The sequence below is a fragment of the Microcaecilia unicolor genome, chromosome 3 (genome assembly GCF_901765095.1).
Source record: "Microcaecilia unicolor chromosome 3, aMicUni1.1, whole genome shotgun sequence".
NCBI lineage: Eukaryota > Metazoa > Chordata > Amphibia > Gymnophiona > Siphonopidae > Microcaecilia > Microcaecilia unicolor.
The window spans coordinates 480,243,056-480,264,048 of record NC_044033.1 but is presented as its reverse complement, the minus strand read 5'-3'; the positions used below and the strand labels follow the sequence as shown (position 1 = coordinate 480,264,048).

General features: G+C 46.6%; 1 protein-coding gene across 1 annotated transcript in view; it reads right to left on the bottom strand.

The window, feature by feature from the left end:
- The window catches only part of CD109 (CD109 molecule), a 538,537-nt gene that overhangs the window by 312,547 nt on the left and 204,997 nt on the right, over nucleotides 1-20,993 (bottom strand). Inside the window, exon 14 of the mRNA XM_030199046.1 lies at nucleotides 16,913-17,089. Within this exon, the coding sequence (XP_030054906.1) occupies nucleotides 16,913-17,089 (177 nt within the window). The remainder of the gene's footprint in view (nucleotides 1-16,912; nucleotides 17,090-20,993) is intronic.

The following is a 20,993-nucleotide window of genomic DNA, read 5'->3' as shown; positions in this document are numbered from 1 at the left end:
TGTTGGGGGTCGGGGTCTGGTGGAAGGGAGGGGGGATGCATGTAGGGGGGACGAGAGGAGAGGGGTAGGGAAGCACTGTTTTAGGTTTCAGGAGTTGTTTGGAAAGTTGAGGTTAAGGTTGAGGTGTGTGTGCAGGATGTGGGGAGATGGATCAGATCTATGATGCTGTCTGGGGGGGGGGGGGGAGGGTGGAGGCTGAGATTTCCCTCGCCATTGAACACTATAAAAGAAACTAAGATGGAGGCTATATTTTTCAGTATGACATGGTAAAACTGGTGATTTGGAATGTGGGGGGGTGGGGGATACACTCACCAATTAAAAGGTCTAAAATACTAGAACATTTACATAGGCATAAAGTGGATGTCGCCCTGCTACAGGAGACACACCTCAATGCGATGGAGAATGCTAAGTTTAAAAAAATGGTGGGTGGGAGATTGTGTGGCAGTGGTAGCTCAGGGGAAGAAAGGGGTGGCTATTTTGTTTAAAAGGGGCTTAGCTAAGGAGGTAAAGACCATAAGGGCAGATCCTAGAGGTCGTTTTATGTTGGTTAAGGCTGTCATTAATCATCATATAGTTTACATATGTAACATTTATGCCCCGAATCAATACGATAAGAAATTTTATAAAAATGTGACTAAAGTACTAGCTTCCAATGAGTACACTCCTTTAGTGGTGGGAGAAGACTTCAGTGTGGGACCCTGGTATGGACAAGTCACATCGGGACATTTGCCCGGTTACTATGCTAACAAAGGTTTACTCCAGTTAAGTCAGTTGTTGGACCTTGTTGATATCTGGATGGAGTTGTGTCCCTCAGATAGAGATTATACTCATTTATCTTGTGCGCATAATAACCAGGTGAGAACTGATTATCTGCTGGTAACCAGGGGGGAGTTTAGCAGAGTACAGAAATCAGATATAGGACCCTATGTTATATCTGATCATGCCTGGGTATGGATGGATTGGGAATTAGGGCATTTTAAACCGAGGGGTGGGCAATGGCAGTTCCCCATTGAGTTAAATAAAAATCCTATGTTTCGAGAGAGGATGTTGGAATGTTGGGAATCCTATAAAATTATGAATGAAGTGCACAAGGCTAATCCTATCTTGTACTGGGATGCAGCAAAAGTGGTTTTAAGGGGAGAAATAATAAGTTATTCCCATTATAAACATACCGCGCGTGACAGAGAAATCTTGAGGTTGGGAGGGCTGCTTCGTCGAGCTTGGCAGCAGTATGGGATCTCTCCAACGGGGGAACATTAGAGGCTTTTGTTGGAATGTCAAACAGCTTTGAACATGCTTCTTCACCAGAGGGCCCTTAAATCGCAAAGGTTTTATCGTTACATGCTTCATAGGCATGGAAATAAAGCGGGAAGGTTGTTGGCAAGGTTGTTTCGGCCTAAAGGAGGCCCATGTAAAATTCTTACGATTCAGGACATAGGGTTTATTCTGATGAGGGGATATGTGAGATCTTTCAGGATTATTACCAAGATCTTTATGCATCTCCCCTGGATGTTGGCCTCCTGGGGGAATTATACTTACTACTACTACTACTACTTAACATTTCTAGAGCGCTACTAGGGTTACGCAGCGCTGTACAATTTAACAAAGAGAGACAGTCACTGCTCAAAGAGCTTACAATCTAATAGACAAGTGAACGGTCGGTCCGATAGGGGCAGTCAAATTGGGGCAGTCTGGATTCACTGAACGGTAAGGGTTAGGTGCCGAACGCAGCATTGAAGAGGTGGGCTTTAAGCAAAGACTTGAAGACGGGCAGGGAGGGGGCTTGGCGTAAGGGTTCAGGAAGGTTGTTCCAAGCATAGGGTGAGGCGAGGCAGAATGAGCGGAGCCTGGAGTTGGCGGTGGTGGAGAAGGGCACTGAGAGGAGGGATTTATCCTGTGAACGGAGGTTACGGGCGGGAACGTAAGGGGAGATGAGGGTAGAGAGGTAGTGAGGGGCAGCAGACTGAGTGCATTTGTAGGTAAGAAGGAGAAGCTTGAATTGAATGCGGTATCTGATCGGAAGCCAGTGAAGTGACCTGAGGAGAGGGGTGATATGAGTATATCGGTTCTGGCGGAATATGAGACGTGCAGCAGAGTTCTGAACAGACTGAAGGGGGGATAGATGGCTAAGTGGGAGGCCGGTGAGGAGTAAGTTGCAGTAGTCCAGGCGAGAGGTAATGAGAGCGTGGACGAGAGTTCGGGTGGTGTGTTCGGGTGGTGCACTGCCTTCCATAGGGCAAAAAGAGAGAGATCAATTGAATGCTCCAATAACTGAAGAGGAAGTACCTATAACAATTGAACGTAGTCCCCTGCTTAAGGCCCCAGGTGTAGACTGCTTTAGAGCTGAGTTTTACAAGCTGATGGGAGGGGTGGTGGTTTCTCCTTTAACTAAAATGTTTAATAAGATTGTGGATGAGGAAACATTGCCCATAACCCTTGATTTAGCTCAGATTATAGTGTCACCTAAGCCAGGAAGAGATCCAACATGCTCAGCATCCTATCGTCCTATATCTCTTCTGAATTTTGAAGTCAAGTTACTAGCAAAAATAATGGCAAATCGATTGGCTCAGGTCTTGCCGGGGATCCTTCATGACTCACAGGTAGGATTTGTGGGGGGTCGTTCGGTGGCAAAGAATCTGCGTACGATACTGGCTACTTTGGAAAATAGGGAGCGGAGGGGTTCCAATCTATACTTATTAGTTTTGACACCGAGGAGACCTTTGATCGAGTAAAGTGGGATTTTTTATTTGCCACCTTAAAGGCTTATGGATTTGTGGGACACATTGAGGGCCATAATCGAATGGCGCCGGCCATCTATATGGGCGGCCATCTCTAAGACCAGCACCGGTAAAGAGGTGTTCCCATCTTTCATTTCGATAATACGGATGGAGCCGGCCAAATGTCAGAGATGGCCGGGTTTGAGATGGCCGGCATCAGTTTTCGCCGATAATGGAAACCGATGCCGGCCATCTCAACCCCAGCCAAATCCATGGCATTTGGTAGTGGGAGGGGCCAGCATTCGTAGTGCACTGGCCCCCCTGACATGCAAGGACACCAACCGGGCACCCTAGTGGGCACTGCAGTGGACTTCATTAATTGCTCCCAGGTACAAAGCTCCCTTCCCTTGGGTGCTGAGCCCCCGCAAATCCCCCCCCCAAAACCCACTCCCCACAACTGTACACCACTACCATAGCCCTTATGGGTGAAGGGGGGAACCTAGATGTGGATACAGTGGGTTTCGGGTGGGTTTTGGAGGGCTCCCATTTACCACCACAAATGTAACAGGTAGGGGGGATGGGCCTGGGTCCGCCTGCCTAAAGTGCACTGCAGTACCCCCTAAAACTGCTCCAGGGACCTGCATACTACTGTCAGGGAGCTGAGTATGACATTTGAGGCTGGCATAGAGTATGGCAAAAAATGTATTTTTTAATTTTTTTTTAGGGTTGGAGGGGGTTGGTGACCACTGGGGGAGTACGGGGAGGTGATCCCCGATTCCCTCCGGTGGTCACCTAGTGAGTTGGGGCATCTTTTTGAGGCTTAGTCCTAAAAATAAATGGGCAAATTCAAACCGGCCAAATGCTCGTCAGGGCCGGCCTTCTTTTTTCCATTATCGGCCGAGGCCGGCCATCTCTTAACTACGCCCCTGTCCCGCCTTTGGTACACTGCCGACATGCCCCCTTGAACTTTGGCCGGAACCGCGCCGGAAAGCAGTTGAAGGCGGCCAAAATCAGCTTTCGATTATGCCTATTTGGCCGGGTTTGAGAGATGGCCGGCCATCTCCCGATTTGTGTCGGAAGATGGCCAGCCTTCTCTTTCGAAAATAAGCAGGACTGTTTCAGTTATTAAGGCGTTTTACTTGGCACCCCGGGCCAAGGTATTGGTCAATGGGAGGGAGTTCCGGCCCTTTCCTGTGCTTCAGGGAACTAGACAAGGGTGCCCCTTGTCGCCTCTTCTCTTTGTGTTAACATTGGACCCCCCTTATAAGGGAGATTATGGCAAATCCTGACATTAAAGGCATTCAGATTGGTCCTCACTGCTTCAAAGTGGCAGCTTTTGCTAATGACTTGTTAGTTCATCTTGGTACACCATGGGAATCCCTTGAGGAGTTACTGGAGATGTTTTGAGAATACGGAGATTACACTGGGTTTCACCTCAACTTGGAGAAGTTGCAAGTTAAGCAGCTGTGGGCCTCGGATTTTCCATTACGCTGGGCAGATAATTCATTTAAATATTTGATGATTCGTTTGGCAATGGAGGTGCGTAACCTATACCGCCGTAACGTCTCAGTCCCTATGGAGGCCACAAGTAGGCAGCTGGAATGTTGGAAGGCTCTGCCTTTATCATTGCTTGGGAGAGTAAATCTCATGCAAATCGTTCAATTCCCTTGTTGGCTATATGTCCTCCAGAGCCTGCCCTTGTGCATGCTACAAAAAGATTTAATAGAATGTTGAGTAGATTCTGCTGGGTGGGAAAAAAAACCAAAATTAGACTGGCCAATATACTCGGGTTCTGGAAACAGGGAGGGATAGGGCTGTCTGAGTTAAAATTATATAACCAAGCGTGTTTGATGGGGCATTTTGGCGATTGGTTTGGGCAGACTCACCTTTACATGCCGGTTGCGTTGGAAAGCACGTTTAATGAACCCTATAACCTTTACTCCTTGCTGCATTGTAAGAAAAGTCAAACACCTGACTATCTGAAGGAGAGTGTATTGTTGGGGTCTCTGAGGGAAGCGTGGAAGGTGTTGGTGCACAAATTGGGGGGAAATGTACTAGTCTCAGATCAGTTGTCAATTAGGGGAAATGGGACTTTTGAGAGGTTTGGATAACCCCATCTTTCGGCTATGGGAACAAAAGGGAATCGTTCTTCTAGAGCACTTGCTAACAGAAGAGGGGGAGTTGCTGACATTTGAAACTATACAAACTCGGATAGGCCACACATGGGGCAATCGATTTGCATATGCACAAATCAAGCATTATATGTCCAACCTCGATGGGTATTCTCAGGAAACCGGTTGGGTTCGCATATACGTGAGTTTTTTCAACGGATGTGGGAGTATCAGCGTCAGGGTTAGTAAGGCCCTTATTACAGGGAATCCGGGTAGGGACTTTTCAGTGTTCAAGAGGAGATGGGAGGAAGACTTGGGGAAGTCCCTGGGAGATTGGGATGTTGCAGCTACCCTTAGGAGTATTCCCCTATTGACTACTGACAAAAGATTATGGGAATGTGGAGCAAGGGTGATACTTCGGGCATATGTAGCCAAAGTATAGCTGATACATATGGATCCATAGGGGGAGGCCGATTGCTCCACATGCATGCAATATAGACACACCTATTTTCACACGATTTGAGAGTGCCTCTGGGTACAGAATGTTTGGGAACAGGTCAGACGTTTTTTGTCTCGTATATTGGGTTGTGTGGTACAGGGGTCAGTGGAGCAATTTGTACTTGACAAACCCAAAGCGTACTATCCTATAAGTAGACATGCTACCCTTTTGTTCCGCAAATTAACCCTAGTAGTTTGAAAAGTTATATTACAATATTGGACTGTAGCTGATCCTCTGGCATATTGGCACTGGAGGAATCAGGTGCATATGTTGGTGACTTGGGAAGCTGGGGATGCAACTCGCAAAAATGAAAGAAAACTTGAAGAGCTAAAAACTACTAAAATTAATGGGGAAATAAAATAGAAATTTAAAAAAAACTGAAAAATAATTGAAAGAAGAAAAAAATACCCGCATGGGATAGCACTGCAAAAGAGAGAGGTAGAGAGATATACACACTGTGAAAACACAAAAATGCATTCCCCCTGCTCTGTGGAAAAATAAAGACTGAAGAACCCATGCTCGCACTTCGGGAAAGAAGGCACCAGTGCACATGAGGTAGCACGCTGCTAGAAAGTTCTAACTTAAATTTGTCACTCAGTCGTGAGAATAAGGTCCTGCTTGTCCTCGGAGAAAGGTCATTCCACAAGAGTACTCTTTACAGAATACTAGCATAGCACACATTATTTCAACGCTTACATTTGGTCAACATTTACAGAATCTAGCTCTTCACGTGAGTGTGGTAACATGATCAAGTGTGGGCCCTGAAGCCAAGATAAACTGGAGTCACACAGCGGACAACGTCAGCAATATAATATTTTCATAAAGGTGCTCACTATGGGGGTCCTGTTAGCTTCACAAGCAAGAAGGAAATAACACAACCTAATCCTTCCTTCTGTGGCCCTGCTCCTGCAGGCCATGGCATGCACTGTTCTCTGCTAAACAGTACTCACCAACAGCCCTTGGCCGGATCAAACATTTAGTTCTTCAAGGTGCCCAGTGACACCGGGCCTACCTGTCACGGCTGCAATTAATACATAGGTGGTGGAGGCAAATGCAGTTGAGTCTTGGAGGCAAATGCAGTTGAGTGTCACTGCTTCCCTCCAGGCCTCCTTAACCTAGCTGTGCCTAGTTACTGCTCTACTGGCTCCCGTTGGGCGGGACTATTGATCTTAAAGTGGTTCTGACGTTGTGAGGGAGCATGCTTAAGGGGAAGTGGCAGTGGTAATTGTCCCGGCAACTGCTTACTTAAACACAATGCAGTAGCAATATCAATAACATTTCCAAATACTTTCATGAATTTTTCAAAATATTTTCAAACATTTTCATACTGTTAATATAAGGATCATCAGAGTTCGCAGTATCAATGTTGCTATGCAAACGTTCAAAAGCAACAATGTGCAAATCATAATCAATCCATCTTTTTAGCTTTTTAGTTTACTTTTTGTTAAATTTTCTTTTAAAACAGTCCAAAACTATTCAGAACTTTTTAGTGTGACTAACAACACTTAACATGCAGCTGTGTTCACCACCATGAGAACCTCTGCCAACATGGACAAGTTTTGTAACTTCCTCAGGGAAGAGGTTCAGTTCTAAATAACCTGCATACTTTCTCACGTAAAGAGAAAATGGACGCAGTCATCACTCAAGAAAAAGATCTAGGTGTTGTTGTAGATAGTACACTGAGATCTTCTGGTCAGTGTGCAGTGATGGCTCAAAAAGCAAACAGGATGCTAGGAATTATTAGGAAAGGGATGGTGAATACAACTGAAAATACTATAATACCTTTGTATCGCTCCATGGTGCGACCTGTAGGGGTATTTCCCTGTGATGGCATTGGTTCATACAAGCCTAGTGCATTCTGTTACAAACAAGATGGATGCTACCACCCCTGACTGGAATCTTACTGTGTCAGCAAGATCCAGCTTCAGCTTGTGGAAAAACACTGGCAGATTCACTGAAGCCATGGGCATAGACTGGGGGTTGAGGGGGGGCAATGCCCCCCCAAACGACGACAACGTGACGACTGGCGCCAGTAGTAAAAAAAAAAAAAAACAGACACGCGCTCGTCTCCGTCCGCTTCGCTTCCCTGCCCTCTCTGTCTGCGTCCCGCCTGAAAGGAAATGACATCAGAGGAAGGCGGGACGCAGACAGAGAGGGCAGGGAAGCGAAGCGGACGGAGCTGTGCGTGTCAGTCTACCCCCTCTCTTCCTCCCTCCCTCCGGCACAGGCAGCAGTCTTCTTCAGCTTTTCTGTGTTCCTGGCAGCGGTAGCGACGTACACGCTGCCTCTGGCTCTGCCCCGAAGCCTTCTCTTCAAGTTACTGTTCCCGCATAGGTGGGAACAGGAACTTGAAGAGAAGGCTTCCAGGGCAGACCGAAGGCAGCGTGTATACGTCGCTACCGCTGCCAGGAGCACAGAAAGGCTGAAGAAGACTGCTGCCTGCGCCGGAGGGAGGGAGGAAGAGAAGGGGGTAAACGGAGTCACGATCCTGGACCTTGCGGGGGGGGCAGCAGAGGGAAGATGGATGGGACTGGGAGGGGTGGGGAGCAGAGAGAAGGAGCAAGAGATGGATGGGACTGGGAGAGGAGGTGAGCAGAGGGAAGGAGCAGGAGATGGATGGGACTGGGAGGGTGGGGAGCAGAGGGAAGCCTACTGGAAAGAAGACACTGCATAAAACAGAAGACACTGGGACCAAAGCGAATAGAAAAACTAAATGATCAGACAACAAAGGTAGAAAAAAGTACTTTATTCAGAATTTATTAATTGAAATATGTCAGCTTTTTGAAATGTGCATCTGTGATATTTTGCCTGTAAATTTCAATTTTTCTGGTATTGCTGCATGCTGAGTCTGACTTCTTGAGTTAACTTTCCAGTTCAGTATTTTGCCTTCATACTTTTTTATTTCTAGTTCCTTGTGTCATGTCTGTTGTGTCATGTGTTTTTCATGTGTGATTAAGGTGCAGCCCTTTTTGTTTTGCTTTTTTTCACGAGGTAGTGTATTGGTGTTTTAGAGCCTGGTGTAATTACAGTTCTGCCTTTTCACGCATAAGGTTGTAGCTCGTCCTGTCCTTGGAATTAGTGCTGTTATGGTTTAGTAAGGATATGAGTGTGTTTTTGCACAAGTTTGTGTATAGCGTTTTGCAGTGGAGAGATTGTGTTGGCCTTACTGAGGTGGCAACCAAAACATCAGAAAGGGTGTAGAGCCTAAATCATGACACACTACCTCTTGAAAGATCTACATATAGAGCCTATGCATTTCTAAGGTCAACACTGGTATGGTATGGGAAAGGGGGTGGGGAAATACTACTGGAGATGAAGAGGGAGTGCTGGGTAAGGAGGAAAGAAGGAAGGAAGGGAGAAAAAGCTGGCTTGATATCTCATACATATTCATTATGGTTATTCCCCAAAAAAGCCAGCTCTTTTTCCCTTCTTTCCTCTATATTAGCATATTCATTTGCATATGTATATATGCAAATGAATATGCTAATATGCTCCGCCCCATCCTTTGCCCCCCCAAATGAAACAGTCAAACTACGCCTATGTCCAACCCCCTCCCTTTTTATCATCCTGAGAAGCTGAGAAGGGAGTGAGACTTAGCACCAGAAGTTAACATTTCCAAGGTCAAAAAAACAAAGAACTCTTCTCGCCCAGGTACTAATTGGACGAGATCATAATTGGGTTCCTGCAGTCACCTGACCGAGAACTACTGGGAAAAGCTGGAACTGAAGAAAGTAGTAAGGCGGAGACCCTCGGAAGAGGAGCAACCGGTCAGAGGACGTGAGAAATCCAGCAAGGCTCGGGGTGAGCCAGAGACTGTGTTTGATACCAACCTTGTGACCTGCATAACTGGTGCAATTACGTGTGGCAGAGAAATTGGCTCTGAGATCCAACGGAGGGACGGAAACCTGCTTGCTGAGAGAGACCTGCTCGACATCTAAGACACAGACATCTGAGACAGCGTCTGGGGAGATTCTGCTCCGTTCTTATCTGAAGCCATCAAAAGGACAGCGGTAAGATCACGGTGAATTACTTCCTAGTCCGGGGTTAGTTAGTGGGGTTATCTAAGTAAGACTGGTTTATGTCAGCTCTTGGTCAGAGAATAAGCTGCTACTGTTTATTTTGCATAAGATGTGTGATTTTCTCATAAGGATTATTAGGATATCATTAGTACTGTTCTAATCATTACGGTACTTAGTCTAGGGATAATCAGTGTATAGTTAGACAATATAGTTTGGTAGTGCTCATATCAGTAAGAGATTTATAGTGCATAGAAGCTTGTGCAGAGTTCTATATTTTGTATCTTATCTATTTTCTTACTAATAAACAAAGCGAAAGCTACATACCTGTAGAAGGTATTCTCCAAGGACAGCAGGCTGATTGTTCTCACTGATGGGTGACGTCCAGCGGCAGCCCAGGACCGGAAAATCTTCCCTAGCAACAAAAGTTTGCTAGCCTCGCGGTTCCGTGCACACCGCGCATGCGCGGCCGTCTTCCCGCCCAAATGTGAGCGTGCTCGTCAGTCCAGTACATAGCTAAGGTAAGGGAAGATACAACTCCGAAGGGGAGGTGGGTGGGATTGTGAGAACAATCAGCCTGCTGTCCTCAGAGAATACCTTCTACAGGTATGTAGCTTTCACTTTCTCCGAGGACAATTAGGCTGCTTGTTCTCACTGATGGGGTATCACTAGCCCCCAGGCTCACTCAAAACAATAAACATGGTCAATTGAGCCTCGCAACGGCGAGGACATAACTGAGATTGACCTAACATGAAACAACTAACAGAGAGTGCAGCCTGGAACAGAATAAAAATGGGCCTAGGGGGGAGGAGTTGGATTCTAAACTCCAAACAGGTTCTGTAACACCGACTGCCCAAACCGACTGTCACGTTGGGTATCCTGCTGAAGGCAGTAATGAGATGTGAATGTGTGGACAGAAGACCAGCTTTGCAGATTTCTTCAATAGTGGCTGACTTCAAGTGGGTCACTGATGCAGCCATGGCTCTAACATTGTGAGCCGTGACATGACCCTCAAGAGTCAACCCAGCCTGGGCGTAAGTGAAGGAAATGCAATCTGCTAGCCAATTAGATATGGTGCGTTTCCCTACAGCCACACCCCTCTTGTTGGGATCAAAAGAAACAAATAATTGGGCGGACTGCCTGTGGGGATGTGTCCGCTCCAGAAAGAAGGTCAATGCTCTCTTGCTGTCCAATGTGTGCAGTTGATGTTCAGCAGGGCAGGTATGAGGCCTGGGAAAGAATGTTGGCAAGACAATTGACTGGTTCAGATGGAACTCCGACACCACCTTTGGCAAGAACTTAGGGTGAGTACGGAGGACTACTCTATTATGATGAAATTTGGTATAAGGAGCATGAGCTACTAGGGCTTGAAGCTCACTGACTCTGCGTGCTGAAGTAACTGCCACCAAGAAAACGACCTTCCAGGTCAAGTACTTCAGATGGCAGGAATCCAGTGGCTCAAAAGGAGGTTTCATCAGCTGGGTGAGAACGACCTTGAGATCCCATGACACCGTAGGAGGTTTGATAGGGGGCTTTGACAAATGCAAACCTCTCATAAAGCGAACAACTAAAGACTGTCCAGAAATTGGCTTACCCTCTACACGGTAATGATAAGCGCTGATAGCACTAAGATGAACACTTACAGAGTTGGTTTTAAGATCAGACTCGGACAAGTGTAGAAGGTATTCAAGCAGGGTCTGTGTAGGACAAGAGCGAGGATCTAGGGCCTTGCTGTCACACCAGACGGTAAACCTCCTCCACAGAAAGAAGTAACTCTTCTTAGTGGAATCTTTCCTGGAAGCAAGCAAGACTCTGGAGACACCCTCTGAGAGACCCAAGGAGGCAAAGTCTACGCTCTCAACATCCAAGCCGTGAGAGCCAGGGACTGGAGGTTGGGATGCAGAAGCACCCCCTCGTTCTGAGTGATGAGGGTTGGAAAACAGTCCAATCCCCACGGTTCTTCGGAGGACAACTCCAGAAGAAGAGGGAACCAGATCTGACGGGGCCAGAAAGGAGCAATCAGAATCATGGTTCCGCGGTCTTGCTTGAGTTTCAGCAAAGTCTTCCCCACCAAAGGTATGGGAGGATACGCGTACAGGAGGCCCTCCCCCCAATGTAGGAGAAAGGCATCCGACGCTAGTCTGCCATGGGCCTGAAGTCTGGAACAGAACTGAGGGACCTTGTGATTGATCTGAGTGGCAAAAAGATCTATCAAGGGGGTGCCCCACGCTTGAAAGATCTTGCGTATGACTCTCGAGTTGAGAGACCACTCGTGAGGTTCCATGATCCTGCTCAACCTGTCGGCTAGACTGTTGTTTACACCTGCCAGATAGGTGGCTTGAAGAAACATGCCGTTCCGGCAAGCCCAAAGCCACATTCTGACGGCCTCCTAACACAGGGGGCGAGATCCGGTGCCCCCCTGCTTGTTGATATAATACATGGCAACCTGATTGTCTGTCTGAATTTGAATAATTTGATTGGACAACCGATTCTTGAAAGCCTTCAGAGCATTCCAGACCGCTCGTAACTCCAGGAGATTGATCTTCAAACCGGTTTCCTGGGGGGACCAACTCCCTTGGGTGTGAAGCCCATCAACATGAGCTCCCCAACCCAGGAGAGATGCATCCGTCGTCAGCACTTTTTGTGACTGAGAAATTTGGAATGGACGTCCCAGGGTCAAATTGGATCGAATTGTCCACCAATGCAGGGATTTGAGAAAATCTGTGGACAGTAGGATAACATCTTCTAGATCCCCCGTGGCCTGAAACCACTAGGAAGCTAGGGTCCATTGAGCTGATCTCATGTGAAGACGGGCCATGGGAGTCACATGAACTGTGGAGGCCATGTGGCCGAGCAATCTCAACATCTGCTGAGCTGTGATCTGCTGAGATGCCCGTACCCAAAAGACGAGAGCTAAAAGATTGTTGGCTCTCAGCTCGGAAAGGTAGGCACAAGCCATCTGAGAGTCCAGCAGAGCTCCTATGAATTCTAGTCTTTGAACTGGAAGAAGGTGGGACTTTGGATAATTTATCACAAACCCTAGTAGCTCCAGGAGTCGAATAGTCATCTGCATTGACTGTAGAGCTCCTGCCTCGGAAGTGTTCTTCACCAACCAATCATCGAGATAAGGGAACACATGCACTCCCAGTCTGCGAAGAGACGCCGCTACTACAGCCAGGCATTTCATGAACACTCTGGGCGCAGAGGTGAGACCAAAGGGTAGCACACAATACTGAAAGTGCCGTGTTCCCAGACGGAATCGCAGATACTGCCTGTGAGCTGGCAATATCCGTATGTGAGTGTAGGCGTCCTTTAAGTCCAGAGAGCATAGCCAATCGTTTTTCTGAATCATGGGAAGAAGGGTGCTCAGGGAAAGCATCCTGAACTTTTCTCGGACCAGATATTTGTTCAGGCCCCTTAGGTCTAGGATGGGACACATCCCCCCTGTTTTCTTTTCCACAAGGAAGTACCTGAAATAGAATCCCTGCCCCTCCTGCCCCGGTGGCACGGACTCGACCGCATTGGCACTGAGAAGGGCGGAGAGTTCCTCTGCAAGTACCTGCTTGTGCTGGAAGCTGAAGTTTTGAGCTCCCGGTGGGCAATTTGGAGGTTTTGATATCAAATTGAGGGAGTATCCCAGCCGGACTATTTGAAGAACCCACCGATCGGAGGTTACAAGAGGCCACCTTTGGTGAAAAAACTTTGACCTCCCTCCGACCGGCAGATCGTCCGGCACAGATACCTTTATCTCGGCTATGCTTTGCTGGAGCCAGTCAAAAGTCCGTCCCTTGCTTTTGCTGGGGAGCCACAGGGGCCTGAGGAGGCGCACGCTGTTGACGTGAATGAGCGCGCTGGGGCTTAGCCTGGGCAGGCTGTCGGGAAGGTGGATTGTACCTGCGCTTATTATAAGCGTAGGGAGCAGTCCTCCTACCCCCGAAAAAAAACTCTACTAGCTGAGGTAGATGCTAAAGAAGCCCGGTGGGAGAGTTTGTCGTAAGCGGTATCCCGCTGGTGGAGCTGATCTACCACCCTTTCGACTTTCTCACCAAAAATATTATCCCCCCAGCAAGAAGCATCCGTACCACGTTTTTGGACTCTACCGTCTATGTCAGTGGCACGCAGCCATGAGAGTCTGCGCATCACTATCCCTTGAGCGGCAGCCCTGGATGCAACATCAAAATTATCGTAAGCACCCCTGGACAGGAATTTATGACACGCCTTCAGCTGCCTGACCACCTCCTGAAATGGCTTGGCCTGCTCCGACGGGAGCTTATTGACCAAGTCCGCCAACTGCCTCACTTTATTCCGCAAGTGAATGCTCGTGTAGAGCTGGTAAGACTGAATCTTGGACACGAGCATAGCAGAATGGTAGGCCTTCCTCCCAAAAGAATCCATAGTTCTAGATTCACGCCCCGGGGGCGCCGAAGCGTAATCCCTAGAACTCTTGGCCTTCTTAAGGGCCAAATACACCACTCCAGAGTCATGAGGCAACTGAGTCTTCATCAACTCCGGATCCCCGTAGAATCGGTACTGGGACTCAATCTTCTTGGGAATGTGGGGATTAGTTAATGGATGCATCCAGTACGTCAACAACATCTGTTTGAGAATATTATGTAGAGGAACAGTGGACGACTCCTTAGGAGGGGATGGATAGACCAGGACCTCGAACATCTCAGCCCAGGGCTCATCCACAGTCTCCACCGGGAAGGGAATGGCCGTAGACATTTCCCGGACAAAAGATGAAAAGGAAAGGCTCTACGGGGGGAAAAAGCTTCCTCTGGGGCGAGGGAGTAGGATCAGAGGGAAAAACCACAAGACTCCTCGTCTGAGAAGTATCTGGCATCTGCCTCTGCTTCCCACGAGCCCTCCTCTGCGGAATAGGACATAAGTTCATGAACTTCCATCCGAAGTCTAGCCCGTCTTGACTCCGAGGACCGATGTCCATCGTGGTGTCGTCGAGAGGAAGACTCCCGCGCCGGAGGCAATGAAGCTCCCTCCATCGATGACGGCGGGGAATCAGCCTGGGTGGCACTCGTCCCCGGCACCGCAAGCGGTACTGGAGTCGGAGACCGCACCACGGGCGAGGAGCCAACCGCTGCCTACCTGGACGGCACCAGCGGCGCAAGCACCGATGGTACCGGTGATGAGCGTAACAGCTCCCCCAGAATTTCTGGGAGAACGGCTCGGAGGCTCTCATTAACAGTGGCTGTAGAGAAAGCCAAGGGCGCCGGTACAGGAGAAGATGTAAGAACCAGTCTGGAGCATGGAGGCAGTACCGGGCTGTCCGGAGATGAGCACACCAACACCTCCTGAATAGAGGGTGAGCGGTCCCTCCGGCAACGGCGCTTCTCGAGTGCCGAGTCTTTCGGCACCCTGGAGCTCTCGGCACCATGTCGGGACGGTGACCGATGCCGATGCTTCTTGGCCCGGTGCGGAAGAGGAGGACGTAGAATCCAAACGACTCCTCGAGGCTGGGTCCAAAGAAGGTCGGTCCCGGTGGGCCTGCACAGCAGGAGCCCTCGAGGCAGGCAGAGACCCACTTGATTGCTCACTGCTACCAGCATGGGGTCTCTGGACAGCCATTACCTGCGCTTCGGAGAACGATGCACCCTCCGACGCCGACATCGATACCTGCGATGACCTCGGTACCGCTGGCTCCGTCGACATCGAAGAACCGGACTGGGCTCAGAACAAGACGTTCCACTGAGCCAAACGCACCGCCTGAGTCCGCTTCTTCAATTGGAGACACTGAAGACAGGCGTCAGGTCGATGACTCTCACCTAGACACCGAAGACACGAAGCGTGCCTGTCAGTAAGGGAGATGGTCCGGCGGCACCGCATGCACCTTTTGAAGCCGCTGGTAGGCTTCGAGGACATGGGTGGAAAAATCGCGCCGGCGACATCGAACGCGATGGTGCCTGAAAAAAAGATACCAAAAGGAAAAAAGATCCGCCCGGGTGGCCCAAAATGGCCGCACGCAAAAACAGAAAGGAAACTTAATGGGAAAAAAAAACTAAGAAACTAAAGGTTTTTCTTTTTGTTTTTTTTAAACAGAGAAAAAACAAAAAGAAGAGTCAAAGACTCAACAAGGAAAAAAGCACCGAAAACGGGCGAAGAAACAAGAAAAAGCACAAGAGGGATCCTGGGCAGAGAAGCGGCAAAGCAGCGTTCCCGAGCCGCGGAAAAAAGAAGACTGACGAGCACGCTCGCGTTCGGGCGGAAAGGCGGCCGCGCATGCATGGTGCACACGGAAGCGCGAGGCTAGCAAACTTTTGTTGCTTGGGAAGATTTTCCGGTCCTGGGCTGCCGCTGGACGTCACCCATCAGTGACAACAAGCAGCCTGCTTGTCCTCGGAGAATATATATCACTGTGGCTTGTGTTCACTTCTCTAACAAAACACCTGGAGTGGGGCCAGAAGCAAGATATATATATATATATATATATATATATATATATATATATATATATATATATATATATATATATATATATATATATATATATTTATATATCACCCTAGACAGAGCTAGTGAGTTTGTTAGACAGACTTCTGCATAGGGGAATCTTGGTATAAGTGATCTGTGGGTAACTGTTATCCTAAGTATTATTTATTTTTATCCTACAGACCTCACCTTGAGTATTGTGTTCAGTTCTGGTCATCGTATCACAAAAAGAGATACAGTGGAAAAGATTCAAAGAAGAACGATCAAAAGGATAAAGGAGATGGAACTCCTCACTTCAGCTTGAAAAACAGATGGATGAGGGGAGATATGATTGAGGTCTACAAAATCCTGAGTGGTGTAGAACGAGTAGAAGTAAATCGATTTTTTACTCATTCCACAAGTACAAAGACTAGGGGACACTTGAGGAAGTTACATGGAAATACTTTTAGGAGGAAATACTTTTTCACTCAACGAATAGTTAAGTTCTTTGCCGGAGGATGTGGTAACAGCAGTTAGCGTATCTAGGTTTAAAAAAGATTTGGATGAATTCCTGGAGGAAAAGTCCATAGTTTGCTACTGAGACAAGACATGGGGAGGCAACTGCTTGCCCCGGGAGTGGTAGCATGTAATGTTGCTTCTAATTGGGTTTCTGCCAGGTACTTGTGACCTGGATTGGCCACTGTTTGGAAAACAGAATACTGGGCTAGGATGGATCACTGGTCTGATCCAGTATGGCTACTCTTATGTTCTTATGGCAACTTTTTGTTTCCTTCAATACTGAATGTGTGAATATTCTATGGATACTGTAAGGCACACAAAAACAACCATCATTTATTTATAAACATAGTGTCACAGCATGGATAAATAAAGCAAAATCGACGACTCTTCGTCTAATTAGGAATGCTCTTTTTATTATTTTTGCTGCTTCAATTTAAAAAAATTTCAATTCTCTTTACCAGACTTGACAATGAGCCTGCAATTGTTTGGCTTACATATATTAAGCATTTCTCATTGGAAAGCAAATCAGGAGACATATCCTACTGCATTTCTACTTTCAGAACTATAGTTTTTGGTCAGTGATGACCTTATACATACTGATCCATTTACTTTGGCTTAGTTACTCACCTTGTTGTCAAAAACATGTTGTATAGGAAGATTTATCAAATCATTTATAATGTCGCCATTATCAGAAATATAGTACACAATTATACAGGCTACAGGTGTCCAGGAGCTTTCAGGAGTCAAGGTGAATGTTGTTGAAGTCTTTTTGCCTACAGTCACAATTCGTCTTCTGGATAAAACCTAAAATAATATAGGACTGTGTTAATGTATATACAAAGCGCTATGGGAACCTTTTACAAAGCTATATTAAGCAACTAATGCAGGGTTTACCGTGCAGTCAACAGGCATGCAGAACAATGGCAGTACCACAAGGTGACTGCTAGGGTTCATGGTGGTTCACAATGTAGTCTTGGGCACTGACAAAGGGGCTTAGCTTCAGCCCGGGTACCTCTACATCAGCATGAATAAACCAGTTAAATGCTGGGGATGATGGGGGGGTTCATATCCGATAGAAGATATTCAAAAGATTAGTATGAAGGGGGAGGTGCTACTATTGGGAGATTTCAACTTGTCTGATATGGATTGGAATGTCCCATCTGCAGAACCGGAAAGAAGTAGGGAGATTGTGGATGCCTATCAAAGTGCCTTGCTTAAATGGTGACGGAACCCATGAAGGAAGGGTCCATGCAGGATCTAGTGCTCACGAATGAAAGAAGTGTTTCCAATATCCAGGTGGGTGCCCACCTATGTAATATTGATCATTACACAATATGGTTTCATATAAGGGCAAAGGCGGAGTGCAGACGCAGAAAATTCAAAGTACTGGATTTCAGATGTACTGATTTTGATAAAATGGTGGAATACCTGAAGCTGTTGGCGTGGGAAGGCATAGGAGAAGTGGAAAAATCAGTGGTCAAAGCTAAAGGCTGCTATAAATATGGCAACTGATCTTTACACAAGGAAAGTAAACAAAAACAAGAGAAACAGGAAGCCTATATGATTCTCCAAACAAGTAGCTGAAAAAATAAGAGCACAAGAGGCTTTGTTCAAGAAATACAAAAGAACACAACAAGAAGATCAATGAAAAGATTATAGGATTAAACTCAAAGAAGCGAAGAGGGAAATACTGCTAGAGAAAGCACAAGCGGAAGAAAAAAATGGCTAAAGATGTAAAGAGATGTGGCAAGACCTTCTTCAGATATATTGGAGAAAGGAGAAAAGATAGGAATGGAATTGCAAGACTGAAAAATAATGAGAATATGCTAAACAATTACTTCTCTTCGGTGTTCACGAAGGAAAATCCTGGTGAAGGACAGCGGTTGGCTGCCGAGGGAATATCTGGGAATGAACTGCATACTGTGCCGTTTACAGAAGAAAGAGTTTATAAACAGCTGGAGAATCTGAAGGTGAACAAAGCTATGGGGCCAGATGGGATACATTCCAGGATACTGAGGGAGCTCAGGGAGGTCCTGGTGGGACCTCTTAAAGTTTTATTTAATAGATCTTTAGAGAAGGGAGCAGTTCCACGAGATTGGAGACGAGCGGATGTGGTCCCTCTTCACAAAAGTGGAGACAGGGAAGAAGTGGGAAACTACAGGCCGGTTAGTCTCAAGTTGGTGGTAGGAAAAATAATGGAGTCGATTCTGAAATAAAGGATAGTTAACTTTCTAGAATCCAACGGATTACAGGACCCAAGGCAACATGGCTTTACCAATGGAAAATCCTGCCAAATGAATCTGATTTACTCTTTGAATAGGTGACCAAAGAACTGGATGAAGGACGTGCGCTAGTTGTAATCTACTTGGTTTTTCTCAAACCCTTTCATACGGTCCCCCACAGAAGACTCGTGAATAAGCTGACAGGGCTGAACTTGGGACTGAAAGTGGTGAACTGCATAGGAAACTGGTTGACCGACAGGTGGCAGAGGGTGGTGGTAAATGGAATCCGCTCAGAAGAAAGGAAGGTGAGCAGTGGAGTTCCTGAGTCAGTGCTGGGGCCGATTCTATTTAATACTCTTTGAGCAGGGACTGTCTTTCTTCTATGTTTGTGCAGCGCTGCGTATGCCTTGTAGCGCTATAGAAATGCTAAATAGTAGTAGTAGTAGTAGTAGTTTGCATTTCTGCGGATGACACGAAGATAGCCAATAGAGTGGATACCCTGAAGGGAGTACAAACAATGAGAAAGAATCTCCAAAAGTTAGAATGGTCGAAGGTCTGGCAGTAAAAATTTAATAAGAAAATCCAACCTCACAGCTACAAGGTTGCAATTACACTACTACTTTCAATACACCAGATGTGACTCCAACCATCAGACACTAACAAGCCGTTAGAAGGTGGAGAAAAAAAGCCTCAGTAATATCACCCAGCCAGCCTGAATTATCCAGCTATAAAGCGTGGGCCTGTTATACCATCATATGGATCAAAGAAAACTCCACAATTTCTTCTGCTGAATTGTTTGCTGAAGTGTTCAAGTAACAAACCTGTGTGTGTATACAGAACACAGAATGTAGATAATCAGTTCAGTTGAACGCAATGTTCAGTCAATTCAATTCAATATAGATCCCCAACTATGGTGAGACAGCCCCACAGCACTTATCTGAAGATCAATCTCGTATCTCCCAATTCATCATCAAGTTGATTCATCCAAATGGGTCATTTGGAGTGGAGGAGTGGCCTAGTGGTTAGGGTGGTGGACTTTGGTCCTGGGGAACTGAGGAACTGAGTTCGATTCCCACTTCAGGCACAGGCAGCTCCTTGTGACTCTGGGCAAGTCACTTAACCCTCCATTGCCCCATGTAAGCCGCATTGAGCCTGCCATGAGTGGTAAAACGCGGGGTACAAATGTAACCAAAAAAAAAAAAAATCAACCTAATGGTGAATTAGGCAGCGAAGCGCTGGATGAACAGGAGATACGAGACTGATCTTCAGATAAGTGCTGCGTGGCTGTATCACCATAGTTGGGGATCTATAATGAATTGATTGAACATTGCGTTCAACTGAACTGATTATCTACATTCTGTGTTCTGTATACACACACAGGTTTGTTACTTGAACACTTCAGCAAACAATTCAGCAGAAGAAATTGTGGAGTTTTCTTTGATCCATATGATGGTATAACAGGCCCACGCCTTATAGCTGGATAATTCAGGCTGGCAGGGTGGTATTACTGAGGCTTTTTTTCTCCACCTTCTAACAGCTGGGTGGTGTCTGATGGTTGGAGTCACATCTGGTGTATTGAAAGTAGTAGTATAATTGCAGCCTTGTAGCTGTGAGGTTTGATTTTCTTATTAAAATTGAAAGCTTTGGTACACGATTAGTTAAAATTTAATGCCAAGAAGTGCAGAGTGATGCACTTGGGGTGCAGAAACCCAAAAGAGCGATACCAAATAGGAGGGGAAAGATTAGTAAGCTCGACTAAGGAGACAGAGCTTGGGGTGTTGGTGTCAGAGGACATGAAGGTGAAGAAACAATGTGACAAGGCGACAACCGTAGCTAGAAGGATGCTAGGCTGCATAGAGAGGTGTATAACCAGCAGAAGAAAGGAAATGTTGATGCCTCTCTACAAGTCGTTGGTGAGGCCCCACTTGGAGTAGTGTGTTCAGTTTTTGAGGCTGTATCTTGCTAAAGATGTAAAAAGACTGGAAGCGGTGCAAAGAAAAGCTACAAAAATGCTATGGAATTTGCATTGTAAACCATAGGAGGAGAGACTTGCCGAACTGAACATGTATAACTTGGAGGAAAGGAGAAACAGGGGTGACGTGATACCTTTCAAATATTTGAACATCTGTATTAATCCGCAAACAAACCTTTTCCGGAGACGGGAAGGTGGTAGAACTAGAGGACATGAATTGAGGTTGAAGGGGGGCAGACTCAGGAGTAATGTCAGGAAGTATTTTTTCACAGAAAGGGTGGTAGATACGTGGAATGCCCTCCCGCAGGAGGTGGTGGAGATGAAAACGGTAATGGAATTCAAACATGTGCGGGATAAACACAAAGGAATCCTGTTTAGAAGGAATGGATCTACGGAATCTTAGCAGAGATTGGGTGGCGACACCGGTAATTGGGAAGCAAAACCAGTGCTGGCCAGACTTCTATGGTCTATGCCCTGATCGTAACTGGATATATATATATATGGCCTGGAGTGT